The sequence below is a fragment of the Cervus canadensis genome, chromosome 20 (genome assembly GCF_019320065.1).
Source record: "Cervus canadensis isolate Bull #8, Minnesota chromosome 20, ASM1932006v1, whole genome shotgun sequence".
NCBI lineage: Eukaryota > Metazoa > Chordata > Mammalia > Artiodactyla > Cervidae > Cervus > Cervus canadensis.
In genome coordinates this window covers 53,599,015-53,626,531 of record NC_057405.1, presented here as the reverse complement: position 1 = coordinate 53,626,531, position 27,517 = coordinate 53,599,015, and the positions used below count along the sequence as shown (strand labels likewise).

The 27,517-nt window shown below is 37.2% G+C and overlaps 1 protein-coding gene across 5 annotated transcripts in view; it reads left to right on the top strand.

Moving 5' to 3' along the window:
* The window catches only part of HACE1 (HECT domain and ankyrin repeat containing E3 ubiquitin protein ligase 1), a 117,510-nt gene that overhangs the window by 64,050 nt on the left and 25,943 nt on the right, over positions 1-27,517 (top strand). For all 5 annotated transcript variants that reach the window (XM_043439088.1, XM_043439087.1, XM_043439090.1 and 2 more), the window contains 7 exons: positions 5,493-5,561; positions 5,801-5,888; positions 12,269-12,380; positions 12,475-12,572; positions 12,739-12,826; positions 16,804-16,953; positions 17,535-17,731. In XM_043439088.1, the coding sequence (XP_043295023.1) occupies positions 5,493-5,561; positions 5,801-5,888; positions 12,269-12,380; positions 12,475-12,572; positions 12,739-12,826; positions 16,804-16,953; positions 17,535-17,731 (802 nt within the window). The remainder of the gene's footprint in view (positions 1-5,492; positions 5,562-5,800; positions 5,889-12,268; positions 12,381-12,474; positions 12,573-12,738; positions 12,827-16,803; positions 16,954-17,534; positions 17,732-27,517) is intronic.

Below are 27,517 nucleotides of genomic sequence, written 5' to 3'. Positions count from 1 at the left end.
TTTCCTCTTTTGAAATAACCAGCTTTACTCTAGGACAAAATTACTTAAAATTCTCTTAACAAAGGGGTGATAGGGTGAGATGGTTGGATGGCATCACCGACTCAACGGACATGAGTTTGAGCAAACTCCAGGAGACACTATGAAGGACAGGGAAACATGGCATACTGCAGTCCACGGGGTTGCAAAGAGTCAGACAGGACTTAGCGACTGAATATCAACAACCTCATCCCAAAAACACAAACCTCATACCAAAACACATCCTGCTTTCCTTGCATTCAGAGACAGTTCCTCTCTTATATTCACTAGTTTAAATTACATATATTAATCAGAATTCTTAACCCTTAGAAACTTTACTTTCTAGTGAAAATTGAGAAGCAAGCAACTATAATCTGCCCGTTATATCAGCATTCTTTTTATTGGCAAATCTATGAATAAGTTTCATAATTTCTAGAAGCACATGCTTTCTTATAGTATAATTTTTCAGTGTGGTACAAGACATGTTTACTAAGGAGAACCAAATTTATCATTAGCCCCTCTGTAATGAAAAGCTCAAAGTGGATAAACTGATGTTCAGTATTAGTGTTTTACCTTATTTGGAAATGACCCAGATAGTCAATAAATTTTCCATCATTTAACTCAGCAGAACTTTGAAGTTTCAAGCCACCAAAGAGATTTGGTGGTGCTTCCCTGGTGGCTCAAAGGTTAAAGCGTCTGCCTCCAATGTGGGAAACCCGGGTTCGATCCCTGGGTCAGGAAGATCCCCTGGAGAAGGAAATGGCAACCCACTCCAGTATTCTTGCCTGGAGAATCCCATGGATGGAGGAGCTTGGTAGGCTACAGTCCACGGGGTCGCAAAGAGTTGGACACGACTGAGTGACTTCACTTCACTTCTTCACTTCATTTTTACGAAGATATTCCATAAAATACATATGGATGTGAGAGTTGGATCATAAAGAAGGCTGAGTGCAGAAGAATTGATGCTTTTGATCTGTAGTGTTGGAGAAGACTCTTGAGAGTCCCTTGGACTGCAGGGAGATCAAACCAGTCAGTTGTAAAGGAACTCAATCCTGAATATTTATTGGAAGGACTGATGCTGAAGCTCCAATACTTTGACCACTTAATGTGAAGAATTGACTCATTGGAAAACACCCTGATGCTGGGAAAGATTGAAGGCAGGAGGAGAAGGGGATGACAGAGGATGAGATGGTTGGATGGCATCACCAGCTTGATGGACATGAGTTTGAGCAGGCTCTGGAAGATGGTGAAGGACAGGGAAGCTTGGTGTGCTGCAGTCCATGGGGTTGCAAAGAGTCGGACATGACTGAGCGACTGAACAGCAACAACAAAACTATTGCTGAAGAGTTCACCTAAACTCTTATTCTACTTACGTCTGTTTAAGTCGCTTGTTCTTAACAGTTATCTTTAGATTACTCATAACAGTTATCTTTAGATTACTCATGAAAGTCTCATGAGACATTAGGCAAAATTGGTGATCATCCCAAATAATTTTTCTTGCTGACAGATTTTGTAACCTAGATAACATGAACTTATTTGAATAGTAAACCCAAGTAGAATAAAAACTGCATGTCTGTATTATATCTAATATTGATAAATTTGAGACATGACTTTTAATTGAACTAACAAACTTAAACTACCTTTTATTTATAGAAGATTATCCCAGATCACATGGAATTGAAAAATGTTTGGATTAGTTCATGTATTACTGAGTTTCAGAATACTTAATTCATAGTATTTATTTTTAGGCCAATTAAATACAGCTTTTTTACAAATTAATTTTGTCAATACTTTCCAAAGATAGAGAAAAAAAGTCACTTGCATGTAACGTATATCCATAGGCATACAGAAACATGCAGCCAGACAGAACCACCCTATAGTTTCCGTTCCAAAATTTTCCCTGTGAATCAGGTGCAACAATATACAACTTACTATTTTATAGACTACCTTTGAGTCCAGAATGTGTCTGGCAGATGGAACAAGTTAAGGTTTCCTGCTCCTGTGACTAGAGCTTTTTACTAGCATTTGTGGAGAAGACTTCTAAGATTTGTATTTGTCTTTGGCAAGTTATCTTCAGGAGGGTGTGGACTAGATTTTCAGTAAGAGAGATTTTACAACAGTTTATATTTTAAAAGGCCTCTTTCCCTCCCACTTTTTCCTTCAGTCTCTGGTGATTGTGGGCAGAGTTTTAGTTACCTTCTTGGGTATTTTTGTTTCAAAGACATGGTGAGACTTACATCTTCAGGGACAGAGGAAGAATGTAAGTTTCCTCCCAGAATTTTTAGTGCCTTTTGGATGGTTTTTGTATACCAACACAAGGTAGCAGGGCTACCTTGTACTTAGGGTGAGTGTCCTGTGAAAATAATTCTCTGGACTCAGGGTCAAATGGGGCTTATCCAGGGTTAAAAATGAAGAGGCAGTCAATTTGGTCACTTTGGTCATGGACATGATGAACCCATTGGATCATGCCAATTTTGTGCAGCAGGAGATGGGCCTCATCTTAATATTTTCCATTCACAGTGAGTCTTAGCAGTGATCACTATGATGGAAAAGCTGGCATGGGGTCAGGCATTAAATACCCAAGTGAGGGGAGGCAGTGCCCTGGTAATGAATATTGGTGGGTCCGGGGGGCTTTTGCCTTCTCGTGTCCCTTTCTTTCCTCACTCACAGCCTTGATAACCCTGTCAGCTTTTGATTTGGCAGCAGGGAAGCCTCATGAGGCATGTTTCCTAGTTCTGCCTTGTGCAGGAGAAAGTGGAAGGTGGGTCAGGATTTGTATTAGACTATTGTTCTCCTTGTTCAGTTGCTCAGTCTTGTCCAACTCTTTGCCACCCCATGGACTGCAGCACGCCAGGCTTCCCTGTCCTTCACTATTTCCCGGACTTTGCTCAGACTCATGTCTGTTGTGTCAATGGTGCCATCCAACCGTCTTATCCTCTGTCAGTTAAGGAGTAGTTTTTGATCTCAGTTTCTGCTTCTTTTTTTTTTTTTCCCTTTTACCTTAATCTTATGTGTTGATACTGGAAAATTTTAGATGACAACACTGCGAGCCTCTTTGTAGGTGGCTGCTTTCCTTTCCAGGGTGTCCCAAGGGAGCATTCCAGAATGGTGGTTTGCCTCTATTAGCATCATAAGCTCAGGCTCTTGGGAAAAGCTCCCAGGCTTCTGAAATGTTACATAAAATTCTTAGTGTATTAGTATGCATGGCCCAGGAAGTGGCCAGGAGGTTTTGTGTTTATCAAAGAGCTAGTGTACCTCCTCGGGGTTCCTAGGAGGCACTGGCACCAGAGGTTTAGAATATTTTTATTTGTCCATTCATTTTTTAGCAGCTTTATACCAGGGATTGGACTCAATGTCCCATTGGGTTAGGGGACAAAGAGCAACGGTAGTGAGTGAAGTAGTGACATGGGGTCCATACTCTTCTCTGGAGGTACCGTTGGTTTCCATTGTGAGGCTATTTTAACTCTTCTAGGCTAGGACTTGTAGTCTAGGCACAACCCACTGACTCCGTGGTTGCATGTGGGAGTCTCCCCTCCTCACCTAAGGGAGTCTTCTTCTTGTGCCTTTAGCCAGAGCCTTTCCTCATGTGGTGGTGATAGTCTTGCTATCCAGTTCACTCTCCTTGGCTCTTTTTGGCCTTGAGGTGTGGAGGACCCTCACACACATTAATAGTCAACTAAGGTCTTTATAATTAGTGGTCTCATCATCTCATTGGACCATATGGCCTTGATCACACTTCTCTGAGATTGTTGGGTTATGGCATCCATGACCTTTTGGGTTGGATGCCTCAGGCAGCACATGATAAGCACTGTGTAAAAGCAGGTTGCAGCAAGACAGACCCTCAGCAAGTGACTCCTTTCCCAGATGGTGTTACTCACCAAGTTAAGTGGTAGTAAGCAAGCTGCAGCTAACAGGCATTCCCCTTGATTTACTGCAGTGGTAATCATGCAGTCCTGCTGACTATGCCAACTGTTTTATGTGCAATCTCCACCTATCAATAACCAGTGTTATGGCTGGACTAATCCTTGATTCTTATTATGATTACAGATGTCCTTCAGCCATAACCATTGGAAACCTTTGAGGGGAGAAAGATTTATTAAATTACATGGCACACCTGGGGCCACACAGTGAGGTTATTGTAGAGGGAGAGAGAAAAAGTGCACATAAGCCTGGGGTTGAGGGTGGAGGGGCACTCGGGTTTTGAAAAGTGAAATTCACTCAGTCGTGTCTGACTCTTTGTGATACCGTGGACTATATAGTTTTCTTCAGGCCAGAATACTGGGTTGGGTAGCCGTTCCCTTCTCCAGGGGACCTTCCCAACCCAGGGATCGAACTCGGGTCTCCCATATTGCAGGTGGATTCTTTACCAGCTGAGCCACCAGAATACTGAAGTGGGTAGCCTATCCCTTCTCCAGTGGATCTTCCCAACCTAGGAATCAAACCATGGTCTCCTGCATTGCATGCAGATTCTTTACCAGCTGAGCTATCAGGCCCTATAATGACATGAATGAATTACATCCCAAGGCACTCTGTTGCTCTTTAATTATATGGTCATCATGTAATCTTCTGGTTATTTTTTATTTTTCAAGTCTTTGTCCAGGGAATCCCAAGAATAATGGAGTGGGTTGCCATGCCCTTCTCCAGGGGATCTTCCCAACCCAGGGATCAAACCCACATCTCTTGTATCTCCTGCATTGGCAGGCAGGTTCTTTACCACTAGCGCCACCTGGGAAAGGTTTCGAGGACTCACTTTTTATTGGTGAATTTAAAACTTAAGAGTGGGAATATAAAGCATGAGAAGAGTAAAAGTCAAGTGATCCAAATGGCCAGTTATCAAAGTTAACCAAAATCTCTAAACACAGGAGCCTCAGTGGGAGGTATCCTGACTCTTTATCTAGTTGTGGGGCTGGCTTTGTGTTTACTCAAGATAGCCGTCTTTGAAGTGGATGCCTCACTAACCAAGCCTTAAATCAGGTACTTGCATTACAAAGTAGAGAAAACCCAGTTTCTGATGAAGAAAAGCTATAATTTTTTTGTAATTGCAGAAATAAATAATACTTTGCTGTTTTGGTTCTATTCTAATCTTCAGGATACTCATTGAACTGATCTGGAATTAATACAGAATATTTGAGTTTTAAACATCCATATATGTTATTAACATGTAGGATGGTGAATGTTACTTTCTATAGGATCATTTAATTATATGTTGGAAACAGATACTTAAAACTTCAAGGTTTTTAAAAAGTCACTTTTTATCATCTGTTAATGAAAAGTTATTTTATTATCTATATCTGAGTGTGTGTGTATATTTATATATTTTACATTATAAATTGACTAGGCATGCCTCAGAGTCTATAAAGACAATCCAAACCCCATTTTGTTTTTTGATTAGAAGCCAGTCGAATTCAATGCATAGTCAAATTTACCATATCGCCAACTTCCGTCTATGTGTTTTGATTGTTTTTTACCTTCCACAGAATGACTTCGCCCCGTTTCATTGAATTTGTCTGCAAACATGATGAAGTTTTAAAATGCTTTGTTAACAGGTAAAACTTCCTTGGTTTATTGGACTGCTCTTGTAACTTTTTCTTTCTTGCAGTTTTTATCTCAACAGAAAAAATATTCTGTTATTATCTAAAAAATATTCAATGCCAAGTATGAGTATAGTAGGTGTGGGTTAATATGTATTTTTATTCTATTTCAATATCTGTGTATCTAAATTTATATGTCACTTAATGCTACTCATCCTTCCCATTTATACAAGCAGCGCATGTTTTTCTTTTAGGAATCCCAAGATTATATTTGACCACTTTCACTTCCTTCTTGAATGTCCTGAATTGATGTCAAGATTCATGCATATCATAAAGTCACAGGTAGTGCTTTTTAAAATCTCTCTTTAGCCTGTCTAAGGAAAATTAAGTTTTTAATTTGAATACTCTTCAGTAGAGTAATTACTAGAGACTACCTGCTGTAAGTGAAGTGACATTACCTTATTCTTTAGTATATGGAATTACCCTAGTGTGTTACTTTCGTATGAGGAGTAAATTTAAGAAATGTGTATTGAGTGCCTACTGTGTGCAAAGATAGCACCTTGTCACATTCCTCAAATGGAACACTAACCCTGTAAAGCCAATGGTTCTTGGGGATAAAATCCCCAAATACATTTGGGAAATATAACAAATGCCTTGTTGGGGATTTATAAAGCATATCAGCAGTTTACTAAAGACTTTGGAAGCCCTTTGGTAAATATAGTGGTTTAGCTTTGTTAATCCTCCAAACTTATTTGACCTTTCCTTCCCAAGAGAGCTTTCCTTCCCAAGGGTTCATTCTGTATATCTCATTTTTTATGAGACATGCTTGGGAAAAGCTCATTTTGCTACTTATCAGATATGTGACTTTGGGCATCTTTCTAACATTCTTGAGCCTTGAGATCTTCATTTACAAAAATAGAGATAATGACTCTTTAACTTCATAAAACGTCTGTTGTGAAGAATATGTTTTAAATAGTGACTGGTACATATATTCAATAAGTGATAATTGTTTTGTAGATCAAAAGCATATGTTCCATCTCCAGAGGGATCTTAATTCACCCTAGCAGGGGAGATAATAAATGTACCTGTAAAATATTGTAATTGTAGTACCACAGTGTTACCTAGTTCTTCAGGAGTTTGAGGGAGGAAGGGCTTGCTTTTGGCTGCTTTAGTCAAGGGAGATTTTAAAGAGGAGGTGGATTTACATGCAGATTTTTGATAGGAATAAATGGGGATGCTGGGAGAGATTGGGGGCAGGAGGAGAAGGGGACGACAGAGGATGAGATGGCTGGATGGCATCACCGACTCGATGGGCATGAGTTTGAGTAAACTCCGGGAGGTTGTGATGGACAGGGAGGCCTGGCGTGCTGTGATTCATGGGGTTGCAAAGAGTTGGACACGACTGAGCGACTGAACTGAAATGGGGAAGATGAACATTCTAGCCAAGATATGGATCAGGGCATGTAGATGGGAAAGTTGGTTAAAGCAGGGATTTTGTGTAGGTGAGGAATGAGATATAATTCTGGGAAGGTAGATTAGGATTATACTACATGGATCCTTGATTGCCAGATTGAAGAATTTTCATTTGCTAGACTGTCAGGAGCCATTGATAACTTTATTTCAGGAGAATAACATGAGCCTGTCAAAGTTTTAGGAAATAATTTGTCTGAAATGTAGGCTAGACTGGAGGCAAAGGTTTGGTTATTAGTCATAAGATAAGTGCTATAGGTGTTTTAAAATGTCTTCAGGGACAGTAAGTACTCCTTTCAATAATTAAAAAAAGCTAAGAACTAAGCCTTATAAAATTATACACATGTATATAGGTCCTCTTTGGCATCTGTTTAATAATGATGATATAAAAGAGAAAGTAGTGGTGATAATTTACATTTATTGAATGCTAACTTTAGGTCAGGTTCCATACATTTGTTTTATATAGATTATTTTATTTTCATACCAATCATATGATATAGGTACTTATTTACTGAAGAGGTTAAATAACTTGTTTAAGTCATTCAGCTACTTAGTGGGGGAACTAGAATCTAAAAAATTTTCTCTGGTTCTTAAATTCATTTTCTTAATCTGCACCATTAGCCATTCTAGAGTAAATGTGATTATAGGTAAAAGAAACATAGCTTTTGAAACAGGTAGTTTGCTATTTTTAATACTGTCTCTGTTTTTCACTTCCTTTTCCCTCTTCCCTTCCTGAGTGATTCATTCAAAAAGCATCTGCATTAGCCATCCACCTTCTTGACTCACAGAGGGGTTTTGTCACCTAACCAATACAGGTGTCCACATGCATAGTGGTGGCCCAGTGGGAGGTTTTGGAGCTTGGACGTGCTAAAGGAGGGTGTATGTGTGGAAGAGGAGCTCACCATAGAGTGTGTGAGTTGGAGCAATATATGGAGGATGTCCAGTGTGCAAGTTGGTGATAGTTGCTCAGAGTAGTTTGACAGAACTTGAGTGGGGTAACAGAGCTTGAGTGGGGTATAGGGTGTCTGTGCACTGAATGGTTCACATCAGTGACTGAAGATTGATTATGTATGAGGTAAGCAGTTGACTGAATTAGTAAAGATAATGGAAGCCTAGTGTCTTACTGTTGGAGAAAGGAGTTAAAAGTTGGAGGAAAACAATGAATCATGTACTGTTGAATTAGAATTGGAGATACCAGTGTGAACTTAGAGTTTCCAGTGTCGCTAGATAGATATAGCAAACCTGGGATCCACTTCTTGGCCTCTGAATGCCATTCTCAGTAGACTAGGGCCTGTTGGAGAAATGGCTAATTCAGGGAAAGTGTGAGATGAGCCTGGATCATCTTATTGTGCAAGAAAGTTGTTCAAAGAATGATGAATGATGAGGTTGTGTCAAAATGATTCAGAAGCAGCTTGAATAGACTCCAGTGGCCAAATCTGGAATAATCTGAACATCAAAATAAATAATGATGGCAAAATACTGCAAATAAAATTGAAGCTTGTAAATCTATAGTGAAAGAATTAATGAATAAATGGAAACTATGATGAAGGGTGGTATATTTTTATAATCTCAAAGTATCTCCTTTTAGAATACTAATTACAAAGATTAAAAAGGAACTTTACAGTGGAAAAGCTTGGCAATGATCCCAGCAGACATACCAGCATGCCAGCACTGAGAATATGGCATCACTTCTTAGATATTGCTGTCACAGATGCACACCCTGAATTTAATCATGGGAATCATGGTGGTTGTTATTCTGTCACTAAGTTGTGTCCCATTCTCTGTGACACCATAATAGTCAGACTAACTCTACTTGAGAGGCATTCTACAACATAACTGACTTGCAGTCTTTAAATGTAGGTCCTGAAAATTAAGAAAGCACAGAATAACTGTGCCAAATGAAAGAGACAGCTATTAATAAATACAGTTCATGAGTCATTATGCTATACAGGATATTATTTGGAACCTGGAAAAACTTGAAATGGGGTCTGAAGATTAGATATAATAATATTATCAGTGTTAATTTCCTGATTTTGATGATTGTGAACTGCTTATGTAGATGAATTCTCTTGTTTGTAGGAAATATATACTAAAGTATTTTCTAGGACTGTCTGGACATCATGTTAGCAACTTACTTACGTTAGGGGGAAAAAGACACCATTGTACTATACTAAGAAACTGGAGGCTATGACAGAAAAAAGTAAAAACAACTACCTCTGCTAAGGGATTGACTACTTCTTCTGTTGGCGGTTTTCAGGTGGCCTGGTAGTTAAAGGGAGAGACATTTTGTATTGCTGTACAGATACTGTTAAGAGGAGCCTCTGTTATCAGTCCTGTTTTGTGAATTATTTTATGGAAATACAGGTACTCAGAAAGTTTACATACAGAAATGTGTCCTTTGGTTTTGTAGGCATATGTACATATATGTGTTGGGGAGATATTTTGATCTTAACAGGTAACTTACTAGCTTTTTGTACCTTTTAATGTTACATTTGAATTACTTAAAAAAAAAGTTGTCATGTATGTTTATTTTAAAACTGGTTCTCATTTTCTAGATAAAGGATAGAGTTTAATATTTAATCTCTTATAATGGCAAGTAGGTTTACTGTCATTTAAAATACTTACTTGCAGTCATTTTAACATTGGTGTGAGTGATAAGAACAGTATCTGTTAGCATTCTCAGTTCAGTTCAGTTGCTCAGTCTTGTTCGACTCTTTGCGACCCCATGGTCTGCAGCACACCAGGCCTCCCTGTCTGTCACCAGCTCCCAGAGCCTGCTCAAACTCATATCCATTGAGTTGGTGATGCCATCCAACCATCTCATCCTCTGTTGTCGCTTTCTCCTCCTACCTTCAATCTTTCCCAGCAACGGGGTCTTTTCTAATGATTAGAGTCAGTTTTTTGCATCAGGTGGCCAAAGTTCGGATTCTGGGAGTTGAGTATTTGCACAAATTACCTAACCTCTTGGTGCTGCACTTTTCCCTTTTGTGAAATGGGGATAATAATAATGAGTCCCCTTTTCTCAGAGTGTTGTAAGGGTTATATGTGAAAATGCATGTTAAGTGCTTAAAATAGTACCTGGCTTATAGGTGCTTTAATAAACATTAGTTAATTTGTGATTATAATAATTACTGTCTTCCTTTAATCCTCAGAATTAGAATTCCAAGTAGGTATTATTTTTCCCCACTTTACAGGTAGGAAGACTGAGAGGATTACATGTAGGAAGTTCTGAGAGGATTTGTAATTCCCCTCAGGTCACAAACCTAGTAGTGATAGATCTAGGATTTCAAAACATTGTTTATCAAAATTCAAAGCCCTATTTAAATTACTTCTGTGTAATGTTTTCTCCTCTTTTACCTAGATTTTAGGAATAATCAGCATTAAAATATCAAGCACTTAACATTCTAGTCTGTGTACTAAAAATGAAATAACCCAGTAATGAATATAACAATAGCAACATTTTATTCAAAATGTGGAAAACTTCTAGAAGTATGGATAAAATTATACATTTAATTTTGGAAAGGGAACATTTTTCTTATTGGAAGAACAGATATTAAAAGGCAAAAATTAATCTTGCACAAGTTATTCTCATAAAAATATTTTATTAAGAATTGGTTAAAAGTGGTGTTTAAGTCTTTTGAAGCAAAATAATATTTTGCTCAGATAAAGAAATTTACTGGTGTCCTAAAAACTGCATGAGAGAGACCCTCTTTGTGGTGTTGGATATTGATCATATTTGTCTCTTGAAACTGTTGGCTTTTGTGGTAGTGCAGCACCCTGATTCTCCTTTGACTTTTCTAGCTGTGTGTATCATTTGGTAATAAGCAAATTCTCAGTATTGACCTGTGATCATAAACTTCTCTATTCTTGGTGTATGTCCCTATATCTTTAATCTCTTGAACATGAGATACTACCTTGTCTCCTATATTATCTTCATTCATGACTCTTTCCAGTGTCTCACCTGCAGAACATTCTAGTGTTTATTTCCAAGCTCTTAGTAGTTATATCCCTATTAACCTTAAATTCAGAATTTTTAAGATCTCATTTGTTATGTTCACCAGTACCTCCTAGGAATTGAGATAGATAGTGGTGGGGCAGGGGGTTTCCCCTCTCAGCTATTTCTGATGTAAAGTTCTGTCCTTAGAGACCTTCTCTTAAAGGAGTAATGTCTTTCAGATTTTCTTTATTGTTCTTTCCTACTATGACCAGGACCATATCACTCAATTAGGTACCTTCAGTGGCCATTGTGTCTTGATTCGAAGGATCCATAATTATGTCCTTGATTTACTTACAAAAACTTACTTCCTTCAATGTATATAGGGCTATGCTGGCACCGTCACTGCATCTTCCAGGGGACATGTTTCTTTTGTGCCTTTTTCTTGTCTCCCTTAGCCTGCTGTGCTTTCTCTCCCCTCTGCTTGAACAGATCCTCCCCACCTGTAAGTCCTGCTTCAGACCAGGGTCTCATGAAGCCGTTGTTCTCCACTCATCTGCACAGTCTCGGGATTCTTAGTACACTGTGATCTGTATGTTACTGTTTAGAACTTGGTATCATTATATGTGTTGAATTGTTTCAGTGTTAGTCTTATCTCTTTATACTGGACAGTTTCTAGCAGTGAAATTTTTACAGCTCTTATGTTACCTGGAGTATCTGCACGTACTAGGTACTCAGTAATACTTTCTGATTAATAAAATTACAAATCACAGTTTGCGTATCTGGCAAATGAATGAAAGGTAGAGACTATCTTAACTGTTCACAAGATCTTATTTTTCAGTTTTTAGGGTGGAGGAAGGAAAGAAAAAAGTTTAACAAATTCCATTTTAGTTGCTGCATGTGTTCAAAGGATAGAAGTTAGAATTAGGTGTAAAGATTGTTTTCATGGAAAATTAAATGGAGTATGCAACATAATTTCTCTGGATATGGAAATTCATTCTTACAAACCTTTTGGGGTTTAAAAGAAATTGAGTGTGTGTTCAATTGTATGTCTGATATTAAATTCTTTTATCAAGTCTTTTCTGTAGATAATGCAGGGAATTAAAAGAAATACACTATCTAGGTAGTCAAAGTATTTCAACTTAGATAGGCCTTTTTGTGAATAGTAGATGAAATGTCAGAACATTATTTAGAACTAATTGTAAATGTATAAGAATGATTATTTGTAGAAAGGACATTTAGAATGCTAGTTAAGTAAATCTGATAGTTAAGTGACTGAAATCCTGCTAACATATTTCACTGTTATTTGTTGGGGTAGCCATTTAAAGATCGCTGTGAATGGTTCTATGAACATCTGCATTCAGGACAGCCAGATTCAGACATGGTGCACAGGCCAGTGAATGAAAATGATATCCTGCTGGTTCATAGAGGTATGTTTAGAAATAAAGTGATGTGTGTATAAGGCACAAAATACTAGTTTTTGTAAATTTTAGTATGTAAAATTAACCATTGCTACATATTTAGATTCTATTTTTAGGAGTAGCTGTGAAGTTGTGTCAAAAGCAAATTGTGCAAAGCTAAAGCAAGGAATTGCTGTACGGTTTCATGGAGAAGAAGGCATGGTGAGTGTACAAATAAGTGTTGTTAAGATCACTGTCTATAAAAGATTGAAAAGCCCTTGCATAAAGTTTAATATTTAATTGATAATGGAAGAAATTTAATGTTATTATAATTTAGAAAAAATTTCACCATTTCTATTGATACTTAATCTTATTTTCTTGAACTCAGGGTCAAGGTGTTGTCCGTGAGTGGTTTGATATTCTGTCTAATGAGATAGTCAACCCTGATTATGCATTGTTTACCCAGTCAGCTGATGGTAAGTTGTACAGTCGAGATAACTTTTTCTGTGACTTGTCACATTTTCAGACTACACTACTTCAGTGCCTTTTATCCTTTGATTTCTATAGTAGCCTTGTGAGCTAGGGTGACTGTTCCCTTTTCATAGATGAGGAAATTGAAATTCAGAATTTTTGTCTATTAATAGCCATTCACAAGTGGTAGGATCATGAGTAGAACCTGACTCAGCGTAGCATTCTTTCCTCTATAAGCAGTTGGTTCTCAAATGCTTATCTCAAGTACTGTTGCTAGCCTCAAGGAAGTTTTCATCAGTTATTTGTAAAATAAAACTAAATTTATTCACTTTAAGGCTTGTCCTTTAGTCTACTTTTCTTGAATTAAAATTGCCTTTTATAAAATGATGCTAGTAGGTGAACTTTCAAAAAAATATAAGTGCTTGTTTGGAAAAATTAAAATTTGCTAACCCTATATGAGTTTCCAACTCTTTGAAGTTTTTTGATCATTAAAAACAAAGTCTAGGAGTCATGGTATTAAATGTTAACTTATAGTATGTTTACATTACTATAGTAACTTTGTTTTCAGTCCTTTTAAAAGATTGACGAGGTAACTAAAAAGCTTTTATTTAACCATGTAATACAGATAAAAAACTCTTCCTTATTGAAATGTTGTTTGCTGCCTACAGACTTACTATTTGATATTGTAGGCTAAAGGACTTCCCTGGTGGCTCAGACAGTGTAGAGATCTGCCTGCATTGTGGGAGACCCGGGTTCGATTCCTGGGTGGGGAAGATCCCCTGGAGAAGGGAATGGCAACCCCCGCCAGTATTCTTGCCTGAAGGATTTCATGGACAGAGGAGACTGCTGAACTCTGTCCATGGATTCCTAAGAGTCGGACACAACTAAGCGACTAATACACATACATTGTAGACTAAATGGAAGTGGTTACCACCTCATGTGTATAAGATATATACTTGAGAGTTTTTTAACTTAAGAAGACTTACATCCAGGTGAAGATGGGATTTTAGTTTTTAAATGCTTTGTACAGTTGCTTTTATTTTCTGAAATTTTTTTCTTTCTCAGTGTTTAAATTCTTCTGTAAGAAGAGAGTGTCTCATTAATTATAGTTTCTGATTGCATTCAACCAAGCCAGCAGAAATCTCCACTGAATAAGAAGGATGACTCTAAGAGAAGCAAGTGGGGCTGGGCTTCATGATTCTAGGCAACTGCAGGAATTCACCTGTTTGATGGGCTCCTCAAACACACTTGATGTATTTGAAATAATCTAGAAATATGGGACTTGCTGCTTTAATTCTGTAACCTTTTGATTATTTTCTCTGAGATAAATTGGCATCTTTGTGATTTTTATGACAAGTATGATGAAGCCCTGATTTAGCTATTTAGGCCTAATCTTTGAAGCAAGATTTAGCATTAAGACATTGTATGTTAGATTTATATCTTTTCTTTATAGTCCCTTATTCTAAACTGTCTCTTTAGTTTCATATCTGAGAAATATATTTGGTGTGAAATCATTAGAAATCACACCAGATGTACTTACTCATTCCTGCTGGCTCAGTTGGTAAAGAATCCGCCTGTAATGCAGAAGACAGCCTGCAGTGCAGAAGATCTGAGTTTGATCCCTGGGTCAGGAAGATCCCCTGAGAAGGAATGGCACCCTACTCAAGTATTCTTGCCTGGGAACTTTCAGGGACAGAGGAGCCTGGCAGGCTACAGTCCATGGGGTTGCAAGAGTTAGACACAACTTAGATATTAAACCATCACCACCACTTACTCTATAGATTTATAGCAGATAATATGTTGAAGCACATAGACCGTAAAGTTTGTGACTCTTCCTTTTCATAAGCCATATAGGTTTTCTCTTTGGGGTTATATTATTAATAAATTAAAAAGTAGATAAAACATTTTCTTGTTCTAGAAAGTTACATTTAGGATTCCCAAATATGGGAGATGCTTGGGTAGACCTAATATGTACAGTAATTTCTTTAAAATGTGCTTTCTGATTAAATTAAAATGCTTACTATAGAGCAGTGTCTTTGGTGTGTTCTACTAAATGTCAGTCCTTGTGCTGTCCTTCTTTTTGCTATGATCTTGGGCTTGTAAATGTAATATTTCTGGAGCTCAGTTCCCTTATTTGAAAATGATGATTACCCGTGGTTTGTAATGTAGTGGGAAATCAGCTGATGTGTAAAAATGCTTAGTCCAATGCCTGGCACATAGAAGTCAGAAATAAATGTTAGGGTCTATTATTACTATTCTGTGAAGATGATATTTTCTTTTTGAATAGGTTTTTTCTGAGATGATGAACTGTCAAGTTTTACGGATTTGAACTTAAAGCATGACATTATAAAACTTTATATTCTATCTTAATGCATTTTCAAGTTAAAAATTTACGCATTTCCTGAAGACTTTTCCCCTTGTTTATTTCCTTTTTGTTCTTTTGATTTCTCTGTATCTATTCTTTTTGATAATTCAGATTTCCCAGTAAGTACTTAAAGAAGTTATGTACAGACTTATGAGGGGAAATAGGTAAAATTGTGATTATTCTCAGAATATTGTTATTTTTCAAATTATATTTGTTTGTCTTTGAAGTCTTTCTTCATCTCACAAAACTTTGGTTTGACTTCTAATACCCAGTCTTACATTGTGACTGGGAATGATTCTCAAAAGATACTTAACAGTGGCCCTTTTAAGTCATTCAGCTGTAAGCATCCGTATGTGTACCTTACATTTAAGTAAACGTACTGGTCATGGTAATTTAGTCCAGTGCCAGCACTGATAAAGACCAGCGAAGCACAAAGAGTTAGAGTATGTATGCTCCTGTTGAGTAAAGTTTCACTTATGTATCTGTCATGTCATCCAGCAAGTGAGACAGAGACTGCCCTTGCCTGGTCACTTTCATGTCTTTAATTCCCAGAGCTGTGCAGGGGTTAGAGGTGATGTTCTCTGATGGGTATTGAATAAATTTGGCCATCAAACAAGAATGTATGCTCAATAGCCAAACAGTTTACTTTCTAATACTTTGCTTTTCCTTTATTTATTTTTGATGTTATTTCATTAGATTTATCAGTTATTCTTTCTTTTTGCCCAAGTGCCTAGAAGTGAAGTAAATAGCATGATCTTAATAAATATTTCTTGAGTGAATGAGAGGATTTGTAATTTGAGGTAGTGATCACATGAAAAAATAAGAAAAGAGGAATGAGATCTTGCTGTTTAGGTTTTTCCATTGCACTGGATTTTTTTTTTTTTTTTTTTGAGACCGTTTCATTGTGGTAAAATATACATAACAAAATCTACCATTTTAACCGTTTAGAAGTGTATACTTCACTGGCCTTAAGTACATTCATCACTATCTGTTTCCAGGCGTTTTTTTTCCCCCACATAAATGAAATTGCACTCTATTGCGCTAGAGTTTGGCAGTAGTAACTATTACTGATACTGTTTTAACTTTTATACCTCAGTGATACCTATTCAAACTTGTTTATTTGTTATGATGAAAACAGTTGTACATTTAGAAATTTTAGTTATTCTCTTGCAGTGCTTTATTCTTTGAGGAACAAAATGAGGTGAATACCTGCTGTACTGGGCATGTATAGATGAATGAGACAATGTCTGCCCTAATTCACAGCCTAAATAGCTATTTCCACACTGCTTGGGAAGATGTGAACACATGTGCACGTGTGTTTGTTTATGTGTTTCTAGGATCTCTCTGACACATCTTCCAGCTACCTTCAGTGAAAAGTATTCTAAAATTTTCTCTCTGCACAGGCTTACTTTGATAAGTTTATGAAAATTAATGATTATCTTTAGTATTTCCAATTCCACTGTTAAATATTCCACACAGAACGTTCTTATGGAAGTGTATGCACAATGTAACCTTAGCTTTGCTGAAGTTGTCTGTGAGCTAATAATTTACCTGCATTGAGATGACCTCTCTTATACATAATCTTAAAAATAAATTATTTTATCTTGATTTTAATAGGGACAACTTTTCAACCCAATAGCAACTCCTCTGTAAATCCTGATCACTTGAACTATTTCCGGTTTGCTGGACAGATCTTGGGATTAGCTCTGAACCACAGGCAACTGGTGAACATTTACTTCACGAGATCATTCTATAAGCACATTCTTGGTATGGCTCTATTGTTATTTCCATAGACATATATTTAGAGTGTTTTTTAATTTTTATTTTTTATTTATTTTTTTTTAGAGTGTTTTTTTAATAGTCTTTAGGGAAAGCTAAGTAAGTCGTGGCAGTTGGGTGAAATAATTTTTATTTTGATTGGAGGTTTATTTGATTGATGTTATTTTGCTCTGCCTCTGCTGTTTTGCTGTCAGCATATGTAAGGCATTGAGGGCCTGAGGGAGAGGAAAAAAATAATCTACATTTTTGATAAAATTTTTTTTCCCATTTTAGTGTGTATATGTTTATGCTAAAAATACATTTTAATATTAATATATGTAAGAGAATTGGCACTTTTACAATAATTTCCTAAAGAGCTCTTTCAAAGAAAGACTACATTGTAGTAATGTGGCAGTAACATTATAGACTTCCAAATTTAGGAATTAGCCTTCATTTCAATCTTGCTGTGAATTGGATTATAATATTCTGCAGTTTTACAGAGTATCTGTAGAGGGCAGTGTCTCACCATTAAACAGACAGGGGAAGGCAGAAACATTTAGAATGTAACTGCTGTATGTTTGCATTTTTAGGTATTCCTGTGAATTACCAAGATGTGGCATCCATTGATCCAGAATATGCCAAAAACTTGCAATGGATTTTAGATAATGATATTAGTGATTTGGGTCTAGAATTAACTTTTTCTGTTGAGACTGATGTGTTTGGAGCAATGGAAGAGGTGCCCTTGAAACCCGGGGGTGGAAGTATTCTTGTAACACAAAATAACAAAGTAAGTATTCAGATTTTTACCTTAGCCATTGTTTGTAATTTAGCCCTGATATTTTGCTAATTGCTCTAAAGTCTTGGCACTAGCTAGAAAAACTTTTACTGTGAGTTTTGTAACATTTATAGCAGATAAAACATTTAAATTGACTAAACCATCAAATAAACTTCAAATTATAAAGGATCATTTCTGTGCTGTGTTAGATATCCTGAGGCAATTTCTTAAGCAGCCTAGAGCACAGTTCAGTTGACTGTATAAGTTGGGCATGTGCATATCAAAACGTGCAATTAGAAATATAAACTCACATCAATATCATATTTGCACTAAATCACTGTAAAATATTGAGTTCCAACACAGAGAAAAAACTCCAGTGTTTAAATTTTGTACACACTTTTGGGATCCAGTATATTCTGTTAGACCTCTGAATTTGATTTTTTTTTTTAACTTTATAACTTGATTATTTTTATTTAATATTATATCTCCTGTTTGTATATATATTTTTAAAAACTTGGTGCATGTTTTAAAATACACTGTTAAAAGTTATATTACTTTAATATATAATATGGGCTTCCCTTGTGGCTCAACTGGTAAAGAATCCGCCTGCAATGTGGGAAACGGGGGTTCAATCTCTGGGTTGGGAAGATCCCCTGGAGAATGGAAAGGCTACCTACTCCAATATTCTGGCCTGGAGAATTCCGTGGACTGTATAGTCCATGGGATCACAAAGAGTCAGACACACCTAAGTGACTTTCACTTGCACTTTTTTTTTTCCAATATGTCTTATGTTTTGATAAATTAGGAAATTGAGAGTCAGAAAATCTGATTTTGGAATTCCAATTCGGTCATTTACCAGTAGCAAGTTATGGTAAACCAGAACTAAAACCTTTTTCCTTTTCTTTCATTGGATTTTAGTTCCAAGACTGCTTCAGGATCAGCTAACTATAAAAATAATAATCATTGAATTGTTTTGTAGACTAAAGATTTAATATAATTTGTTTTTTTAAAGGCCAAAAGACTTGGCCATATTTTAACCTCTTTGAGCCTCAGTTTTCTATTCTGTATAACTGGAATAATAACACCTTCCATGCGGAATTGGTACCAGCATTTTGTAAACTGAAAAACACAACCCAAACATTAGTTGTTATTGAATAGTTTTCTATAAAAATAGGTTCATGGGTTTCATTTATCTGTAGGAATGAAGACCTAAGTTAAGCTATATAGTTTTACTTTTTGAAACTTAGATACTATACATATTTAAAAAAATACATGAAATTTAGTTTTGGAAAATAAAATCAGGAGCTGAGTTTTTGCACATTTATACTTACTAATTTTGGTCTACCCTGTCATTTTTTACACATGAAGACACTGAAGTCTGAAGAGTTAATGGTAAAGCTGGAGCCAAAACCCAGATCTCCTAGTTTCAAGTCTAATGTTCTTCATCCTGTTAGCAAAATTAATCACATTGAGGAAGATCTTTTAATATATTTTTAATATAATGAATATGTTTAGCTCTAGAAGATTAAAATGCCATTAAAATAGCAAAATTAGATTGATGAATTTGTCAGTGAATGGAAATATTTAAAAAAATTTAATTATTAGATTGTCTGTCTCATAGTACTTCCCAAGTGGCACTAGTGCTAAAGAACCCACCTGCCAATGCAGGAGAAATAAGAGATATAAGTTTGATCCCTGGGTTGGGGAGATACCCTGGAGGAGGGCTTGGCAACCCACTCCAGTGTTCTTGCCTGGAAAAATCCCGTGCACAGAGGAACCTGGTGGGTCCATTGGGTTGCAAAGAGTCAGACATGACTGAAGCGACTCAGCACGCACACACTCATAGTGCATTTATTATTTTATTTACACTGGATACTTCCTCTCAGTTAGGGGTAATAAAGTCATAGAATAGAATCTTCATTATAACCAAGAGATTGCTTTTCATGGGAGACCCTCATACGTGACTCCTCTCTGTGAATACACTATCTGGTAGGTGGATCTGTCATTCCTCTCAGATATATTTTATATGAGGAAGTATAAAGGCTTATTAGCAATTGCGTGGTAAATAGCTATATTTATACTTGTATCTCCTAACAGCGTCCCTCCCACTCTGATGTGATTTTTGTTTAGATTTTTTAAATGTTCTTTATTAATTCTTTTGCCTTTGTATCTTTCTGTTGAAATCTAGAATGAAGGAATATTTTTAATAAATAATAACAAATACAAATACATTTACGTTAAGGTTATACTCCTGATCATGGTCTAGCCTGAGGCTGGAATAGTCCTGTAACATTAAAAAGCTTGGAAGTTTTGTTTCTAAGTTTAACACTGTACTATTGACACTGTTTTGTTAATGACAGGCTAACTGCTTTTTGTTTTTAATTGGAGAATAATTGGTTTACAATGTTGTATTGGTTTCTGCCATACAACAGGGTGAATCAGTCATAACTATATGTTTATCCCCTTACTCTTGAGCCTTCCTGTCACCCTGCCCACCCCTGTAGGTCATCACAGAATGCCAGGCTGGGCTCCCTGTGTTATATAGGAGCTTCCCACTGGCTGTCTGTTTCACACGTGGTGGTGTATATATGTCAGTGTTACTGTCTCATGATGAGCTTCGGTAACCGAGGATCTCAATCACTAATATGTTCTCAGCTTTTGTTTTTCTAATATAAACAATTGCCACAATAAATTGAGCCTTTTCATTTTCTAATATTACCAGTAAGCAATAAGCAAGCTGATTTTTTAAATTAAAAATCTTTAGAAATATCTTAAATTGATCACTTGATTTAGAATTCAGTTTACAAATAAAATTTTCAAATTGTCTTCTTTAGACATGTTATTTTTTAATGTATATTTCTGTCATGAACTTTTGTTATTCTAGGGTCAGCCTTTTACTTATTTATCTTTATAGATGTAAAGTTATAATTGCCACATTTGGAGTCAGCTTCAGAATTTGTAAGCATATTGAATCTTAAATGACTTGCCAAGCTTGTTAGTAAGAAAAAAGTGTATGTAAGCTGATCTCCACATGGGGGAGTCATTTATTCCTGTTTTATTGAAAGGCTTTGGTAATTACAGACTGAAACCAAATAGGTAAAATACATTTGTTTAAAAAAAAGTACATTAATAAATACAGGTGATATAGGGAGAACAATATATATCTGCTCCACATTTGAAATAAAATGCTCTTTTAAATTTAATTTTGTATCTGTGGTTTGTTTTAAAATCTAGAGGAAAAAAAAACCCTTTCACTTTAGAAAATGACTGAATTACCAGGGGATGAACATTTACATTTAAATGGTATTTTCAGCTTTTTAAAGAAGAGCTTTTTCCTTTCACTTTTCATTTTCAGTTTTCAATTCTTGACCAAAGGGTGTTAGGAATGAAATATTTTTGTTAGACCTTCAGTTCTAGTTCTTAGAACTGAAGAGTAAGCTTTGTGGCTTTTAAGCGTTAACACCTTTACCCTACTAATCCTAAAGTTCATTCAGGCTAGGACGGGAAAAAAGTGAGGTGAGATGAGACAGGATATCAGGGAATGTATGAAATAGCATGGAAGTTGAGTTGCAGAGGAAAAGCATTAAGTGATCAGATAGGAGTAATGAAGGGGAGAAAGAAACATTCTGGGCTTATAGGAAAGCACAGAGATGATAGAGCATGATACGTTGCGGTAAGCATGGGTAGGTCAGAGTTGTAGATGTTAGCTTAGATCGCAGAGTAAATGAATGGGAGACGATGAAGTGGAGGAAGTAGACAGGGGCCAAATCCTGAAAGACATTGCATCCACCATTAGAAATTTGAAAGTTACTGGGAAGGCTAGGGGATGATTGCAGATGCTGTAGTAGTTAATGACATGATTGAATTTCTGTTTTTCTTTTTTTTTTTTTAAAGAAAAACAGCACCAATCTCAGCTTGGATTGTGAAGAATGAGTTGAAATGGGGCAATATTGGAGTCAGGGCAACTGATAGGTGATGGTAGAATTGGTGTTGGGGAGCATGCATAAGGGATTGTATAAGACAGTGGGAGCAAGGATAGAGAAAATGAGATAGCTTTTTGGATGTAGAATTTATAGAACATGGTATCCATACTAGCTGTTTGGGAAGGTGAAAAAGAACTGGAGGATGAGCTGCTTAGGTGGATGGGCTCCAGAATGACAAGTGGTATTGTTATCCTCCTAGCCATTAACCTCATCATAGCATTTGTACTTTCTAGTGATAGTAATAACCACTGCCTATTGAGTACTTGGTGTATATTTTATGTATTTGAGCCGTGTTCTTTGTGCATTTCTCATTTACTCTAACAACCTTTTGAGGTAATTATTTCTATTCTTTCAGTGTGAAAACTGCCTTAATAATAAAAGCATGTGATATTTATTAGGTGCTTATAATGTGCTAGGCACTGTTAAAGGAGTTTTATTTGTATTAATTTAAACAGTCATATGCGGTCTGGATGCCCGTTTCTGCAGGTGAGGAAACTGAAGCATGGGGAGGCGAAATTGCTTCCCTCCCAATCGCAGGGTAATGAATGGTGGGTGTGAGTCCAGACAGTCTATCAATTTCAAGCCTGAGCTTGTAACTAGGACACTATATTCCTTTAGAAATTAAATAACTGTCTAAGGGCTTAAAATTGGTAACTGGTAGACCCTCAGTTTAAATCGAGTTCTGTATGGTTGTGTAACTGCTGGGTCTCTTATTTACTAAGGCAGTGAATATGAACAAGGTAACAAATGCCAATTTAGTATGCTTTCCAAATTTATGGTTGGCAAAGGGTAAGGGGAGGGAGAGGGGGAGGGAGGGGTAAGTTAGGAGTTTGGGATTAGCAGATATGTGCTACTCTACGTATAACAGATAGACAACAAGGACCTACCATGAAGCATAGGGAACTATACTCAATGTACTGTAGTAACCTATGATGGAAAAGAATATGAAAAAGAATACACACACACACACACACACACACACATATGTAACTGAATCATTTTGCTGCACATCTGAAAATAATACCATTTTGTAAATCAACTGTACTTCAATTTAAAAAACTTGGTATAGTTTCCTCCATTTCATTATTTGGTTGTTCTCAGTGTGTATGTTAACTATGCTGTGCTCAGTCGTGTCTGACTTTTTGTGACTTCATGGACTGTAGTCCACCAGGCTCCATGGGGATTCTCCAGGCGGAGATACTGGAGTGGGTTGCCATGCCGTTCTCCAGGGGATCTTCCCAACCCAGGAATCGAACCCAGGTCTCCCACATTGCAGGCGGATTTTTTACTCTCTGAGTCATTGGAGAAGCCCAGTGTGTGTGTGTACTCATTATTATATTTTATTGCCGGTTTCATTTGATTTATTTCACATACAGACACGTTTGATGCCTGTACTAGTAAAAAATCCAAACTCCTCTATATAGATTATTGACTTAAAGTGGTTTGCTTATGTGTGTCTTCAGAAAAGTATACTATGGAAGATCTTTTAATACTCTGAAAACTTTTAAAACAGTTTAGGTCTGAGGTTCTCAATATTGAGTGTATTTTTTGATTTGGGTTTTAAATTATCTTTAGTATCTTTTTGTCAACAATGGAGAATATATTTTTCTTTGCATTTTAGTTCACATATTCTAAAAATTCACTTTAAAAATCACCAAATCCATGTAATGGTAATCTGAAGAATCCCTATTTTCAATGACTGAATTTGTTCCAAGGAAACTGAAATAATAGGATATTTATCATACTGTCAATCTTTATAGCTTAATTTGTGACCTTAAAAATAATATACTGGTGAAGGATAAATTACTGGAAAATGTTACATTGTTTAAATGTGCCTCTCTTTTCTTATACCTACTTATTCATGCGGAAGAAACCTGGTGTCCTTTGAGTTTTCCCTGAAGAAATTTTCAGTAAGAACTCTTACATATGATAGCAATAGTAATCAAGTGGATAAGCCCAGGAAAGAAGCTTTTATTGTTAAAGGATTTATATTCAAACAGTGAATTGCATTGTGCCAGTTACAATGCCATTTAAACTGTTCATTTAAAACTAAAAATAACTATTTCAAACAATTCTACGGGTATGTCCAAGTTTATCAGTTTACTTCGAGGGGGATAAGAACATCTTGCTTTCACTATTGAAAGTTAACTATTATTTAAGTAAGTATATCTTTTAAGAAATAGTGAAAAAACTTTGCAAGAGGAAAAATAGCTTTAAAAAAAATGTGTCAGTTTTCAGCATTACCACTACTCCTCATAAAAAGACATAATTTAGACTCAAAGCCTGAAAAGAAGTTAAAATTTTAAGATTTCAAGGGATGATATTGTTCATTCCATACATTCAGAAAACTAGATTTTAAAACAAAATGTTTCTGTAACTACCTATGTATTTAGCTAGGATATTATGTCTGAAAACTGAAGCTCAGTCTTACTATTTTTATTTTTTCCCTTTGCAGTTATTTTTTGCTTACCTATCTTATATCAGTTATGAGGCTCGGGGTTGAGCTTGAAAGAATTTGACAAGGCTCTTTTTTATTGTTGTTATGATAGTGTATGGTGAAAGATGTTGAATTCATGATGTCTGAAGAAGAGTTGGCTTCAGGACCAGGGACCAGGCTTGATCATTCAAGAGCTTTTGTATAGCAGAGTTTTATTAAAATATGAAAAGTGACAGAGAAAGCGTCTGACATAAACATCAGAAGGGGGATGGAGAGTGCCCCCCCCATAGTCTTAGAAAAGGGAGTTACATATTTTTTAAATTGCTTATTACAATAAATCAAAAGAATGTCTCAAGGTTGTAAAGATCTTACTAGACCCACTCCCGTAATTTACATTTTAAGATAACAGGATTAGCCAGAAGGTTTTCAGGAAGGAGAAACTGTCCTCCAGCAGGATACATTGTTGTTATATAATCCTTAGTACAGAGTTTAAGCTGAGTTGTTTGTTGTGTAATCATCAGTTCCAGGCTTAAAGAAAAAAACATTTTACGTGACTTAAGACTAAGGAATGTAGAGGAGAAAAAAGACATTTGTCCTTTCCTCCTTTAGAATCCCAGACCCCTGTCTCCACTTCAAGAGCCCCAGACCCCTTTCTCCTCCTCAGGGACCTCGGACTTCTTATCAACCTGCCTAGGAATTGGCTCTCTCATTCCCTCTTTTTCTTTTAGGAGAATTATGTTGCCAAGGGAAAGGGGCATCATTTTTGTTCCATAACTACTTCCTGCTGTTGAGGCACATTGTTCCTAAATTGTTGAGGCAACATATTCTTCTAACCCTCATATTGAGGGTCTCTGATCCAGGGGCCCTAAGTAATAGTTGGAGAAGGCTGTGGCACTTGTAGGAGCCTGGGCAACCATGTGTAACTTAAAAGCTTTCAGACGGTTAGAAATAAACCCCATTTTAGAGTTACAGGTGAAGGTAAAATAGTCATTTAAACCAAGTTAACACATAATCAAAATTAAAAGTCACATTATGTCCATAGTTACATCAGTCCATCCTAGGATTGTTAGATGTCATCAGATCAGTAAGAGGCGTCACATACAGTTGTTGTCAGTGAAGGTATTCGTGGAGCTGAAGAAAGTCTTTTCCTTGAAGTGGGGAAACCCACTGTGCAAAGCCTTTTTCTGATGAGGAGGCTGAAAAGCTGAAAGCTGAGTCATATACTTAATTCTAAGGCTTTGGAATCTATGACAGTATCTGTGCACAAAAAACAGTCTGCTATAGAGACAGTCCCTTCTTCTTAGGGGCAGTTTGAGCCCTCATTAAAGCTATGGGTCAAACTTTAAACCAACTGTCTTGTGTTTCTTGAGTTAGCTTATGCAGATGCCTCTTAATAGTGTCATTAGCCTTTTCAACTTTTTTCTGAAGATTGGGGTCTCCAGGAACAGTGTAAGTGATATTCTATTCTTCAGGCTTTTGATACCCCCTGAGTTACAGCAGCTTTAAAGGTGGAGCATTGTTGCGCTGAACTTTAGAGTTTAAAATCCCACTTATATCATGAGAAGTCAGTACAGTAAGATTTTACCCATTCATTAACCTTGGGCTTTAGTGGATACTGCTTTTGATGTGAAATTATGTGAGGGTCATTGAGTTTGATAAAGACAGGAAAGCATTTTGTGCTCAACCCATAGTTTTTCCATCGGCCCATACTCTAGGATTTACATTTTGTTCAATTAGTGAGAGAGAAAGAGCAGGTTCCATATTCATGACAACAGAGGCCTGGACCTTGTTCAGTATATCCCTCCCCAGAAGCGGTGAGGGAGACCCTGGCACAATTAGAAACTCATGAGAAAATGGTACAGAGTCCCAGTTGCAGCTTAAAGGATGACTGAAATAACAGCATTTGGCTTGTCCTGAAGTCCCATTACAGTGGTGGATTGGGAGGAAGCAGACCAGGGGCTTCAGTGAACACAGAGAAAATTGCCCCAGGGTCCAGAAGAAAATCTACTGATTGGCCCTCCACAGTTATTAACACCTAGGGTTCCTCAGGTGTAATTAGGATGGAGCTTGTGTGGGGACCCCTGGGGCACCTTCATCCTGATTGCCTTGAGAGTCCGACCCCTGGGGCCTACACCTCGGAGGGAAGTCTCTTCTCCAGTGTGGTCCTTTGCAGACCGGACATGGAGCCAGGGGGCGGCTTAGATGCCTGAGGTCAATCCCGCTTGAGATGCCCCTCCTTTCCACAGTAATAATAAATCCATCCTTTTTTACCTGGGTTCCTCTGGGCATTTTTCTCAGGCTGTTTCAGAGCAGATCTAATAGCCATTGTTGGGGCTTCAGTCTTTTGCCTGGTTCTTTTTTTCCTCTTATTTTCCTCCTCATGTTCTCTACCATAATACACCATTTGAGCCAGCTACAGCAGTTTTTTAAAGACTGATGTGGTCTGAACGCCTGTTTTTTCATAACTTAACGGCAGATATCTGGAGCTGACTGAGTGAGAATCTATCTTTTACGATTATCCCTTTCTGTGCACTTTTGCGATCAACATCAGAAACCTTTCAGAGAGCTTCCCACAGTCTATGTAGGAATTTACCAGGAGTTTCCTTCGTTCCCTGTTATATGTCAGCCCACTTAGCATAGAGTCTTAGCACATGCTTACTTGAGCCCTATAAGAATACATCTGACAAAGTGGCTATGTTATGGGAACCACTTGGCTCCCGGTAGGGAGGAGGGCTATTTTGTGTTCCCTCTTTCCCCTTGCCTTCAAGCCATTCATCTCCAAAAGCAGTAGCTTCCCCCAAAACTTGAGCTGTCAAGTCAGGAGTCAGTGTCTGTCCCAAGACAGATCCTCTAAATAGTCTACCAAGACTGAGGTAATTCTCAGCCTGTTCAGTTGGGAGCCCTGGATACAGGGACAAAGTAAGAGGACGGGAGGGAGCTGAAGGTTTCACACACAAATCTGTACCCTTAGGTACCCTTAGTCTGGCAGGTCTTGCAGAGAGATAAAGAGCACCACATATGGCACTTCTACCCATTTCCCTTATTTTCTACAGAACTGGTCTAGTTGTAAAATAGTATCAGAGTTAAGATCCTTCAACTGGTCAGCATTCCCCATCTTCCAAAGGATACTGTGGCCATTCAGTATCATAGAAGATCAGGAGTGTCTTTTTTAAACTCTGGGGATCAAACTTGTCCCAGTTTTTAAAACGCATTTTAAAGGAGTGGTTCAGTAATTGTTAGCTCCTATCTGTAAGCAGCATCTATACCCGTCGCTTCTTTCCACCAGAGGCATCCTTCCCTGCTCTAGATGGGGATGTAGACAGACTTTCCACTGAAACTTTCCTTCCCTGGTTGGACTTAGTCTCTCCCTTACCAACA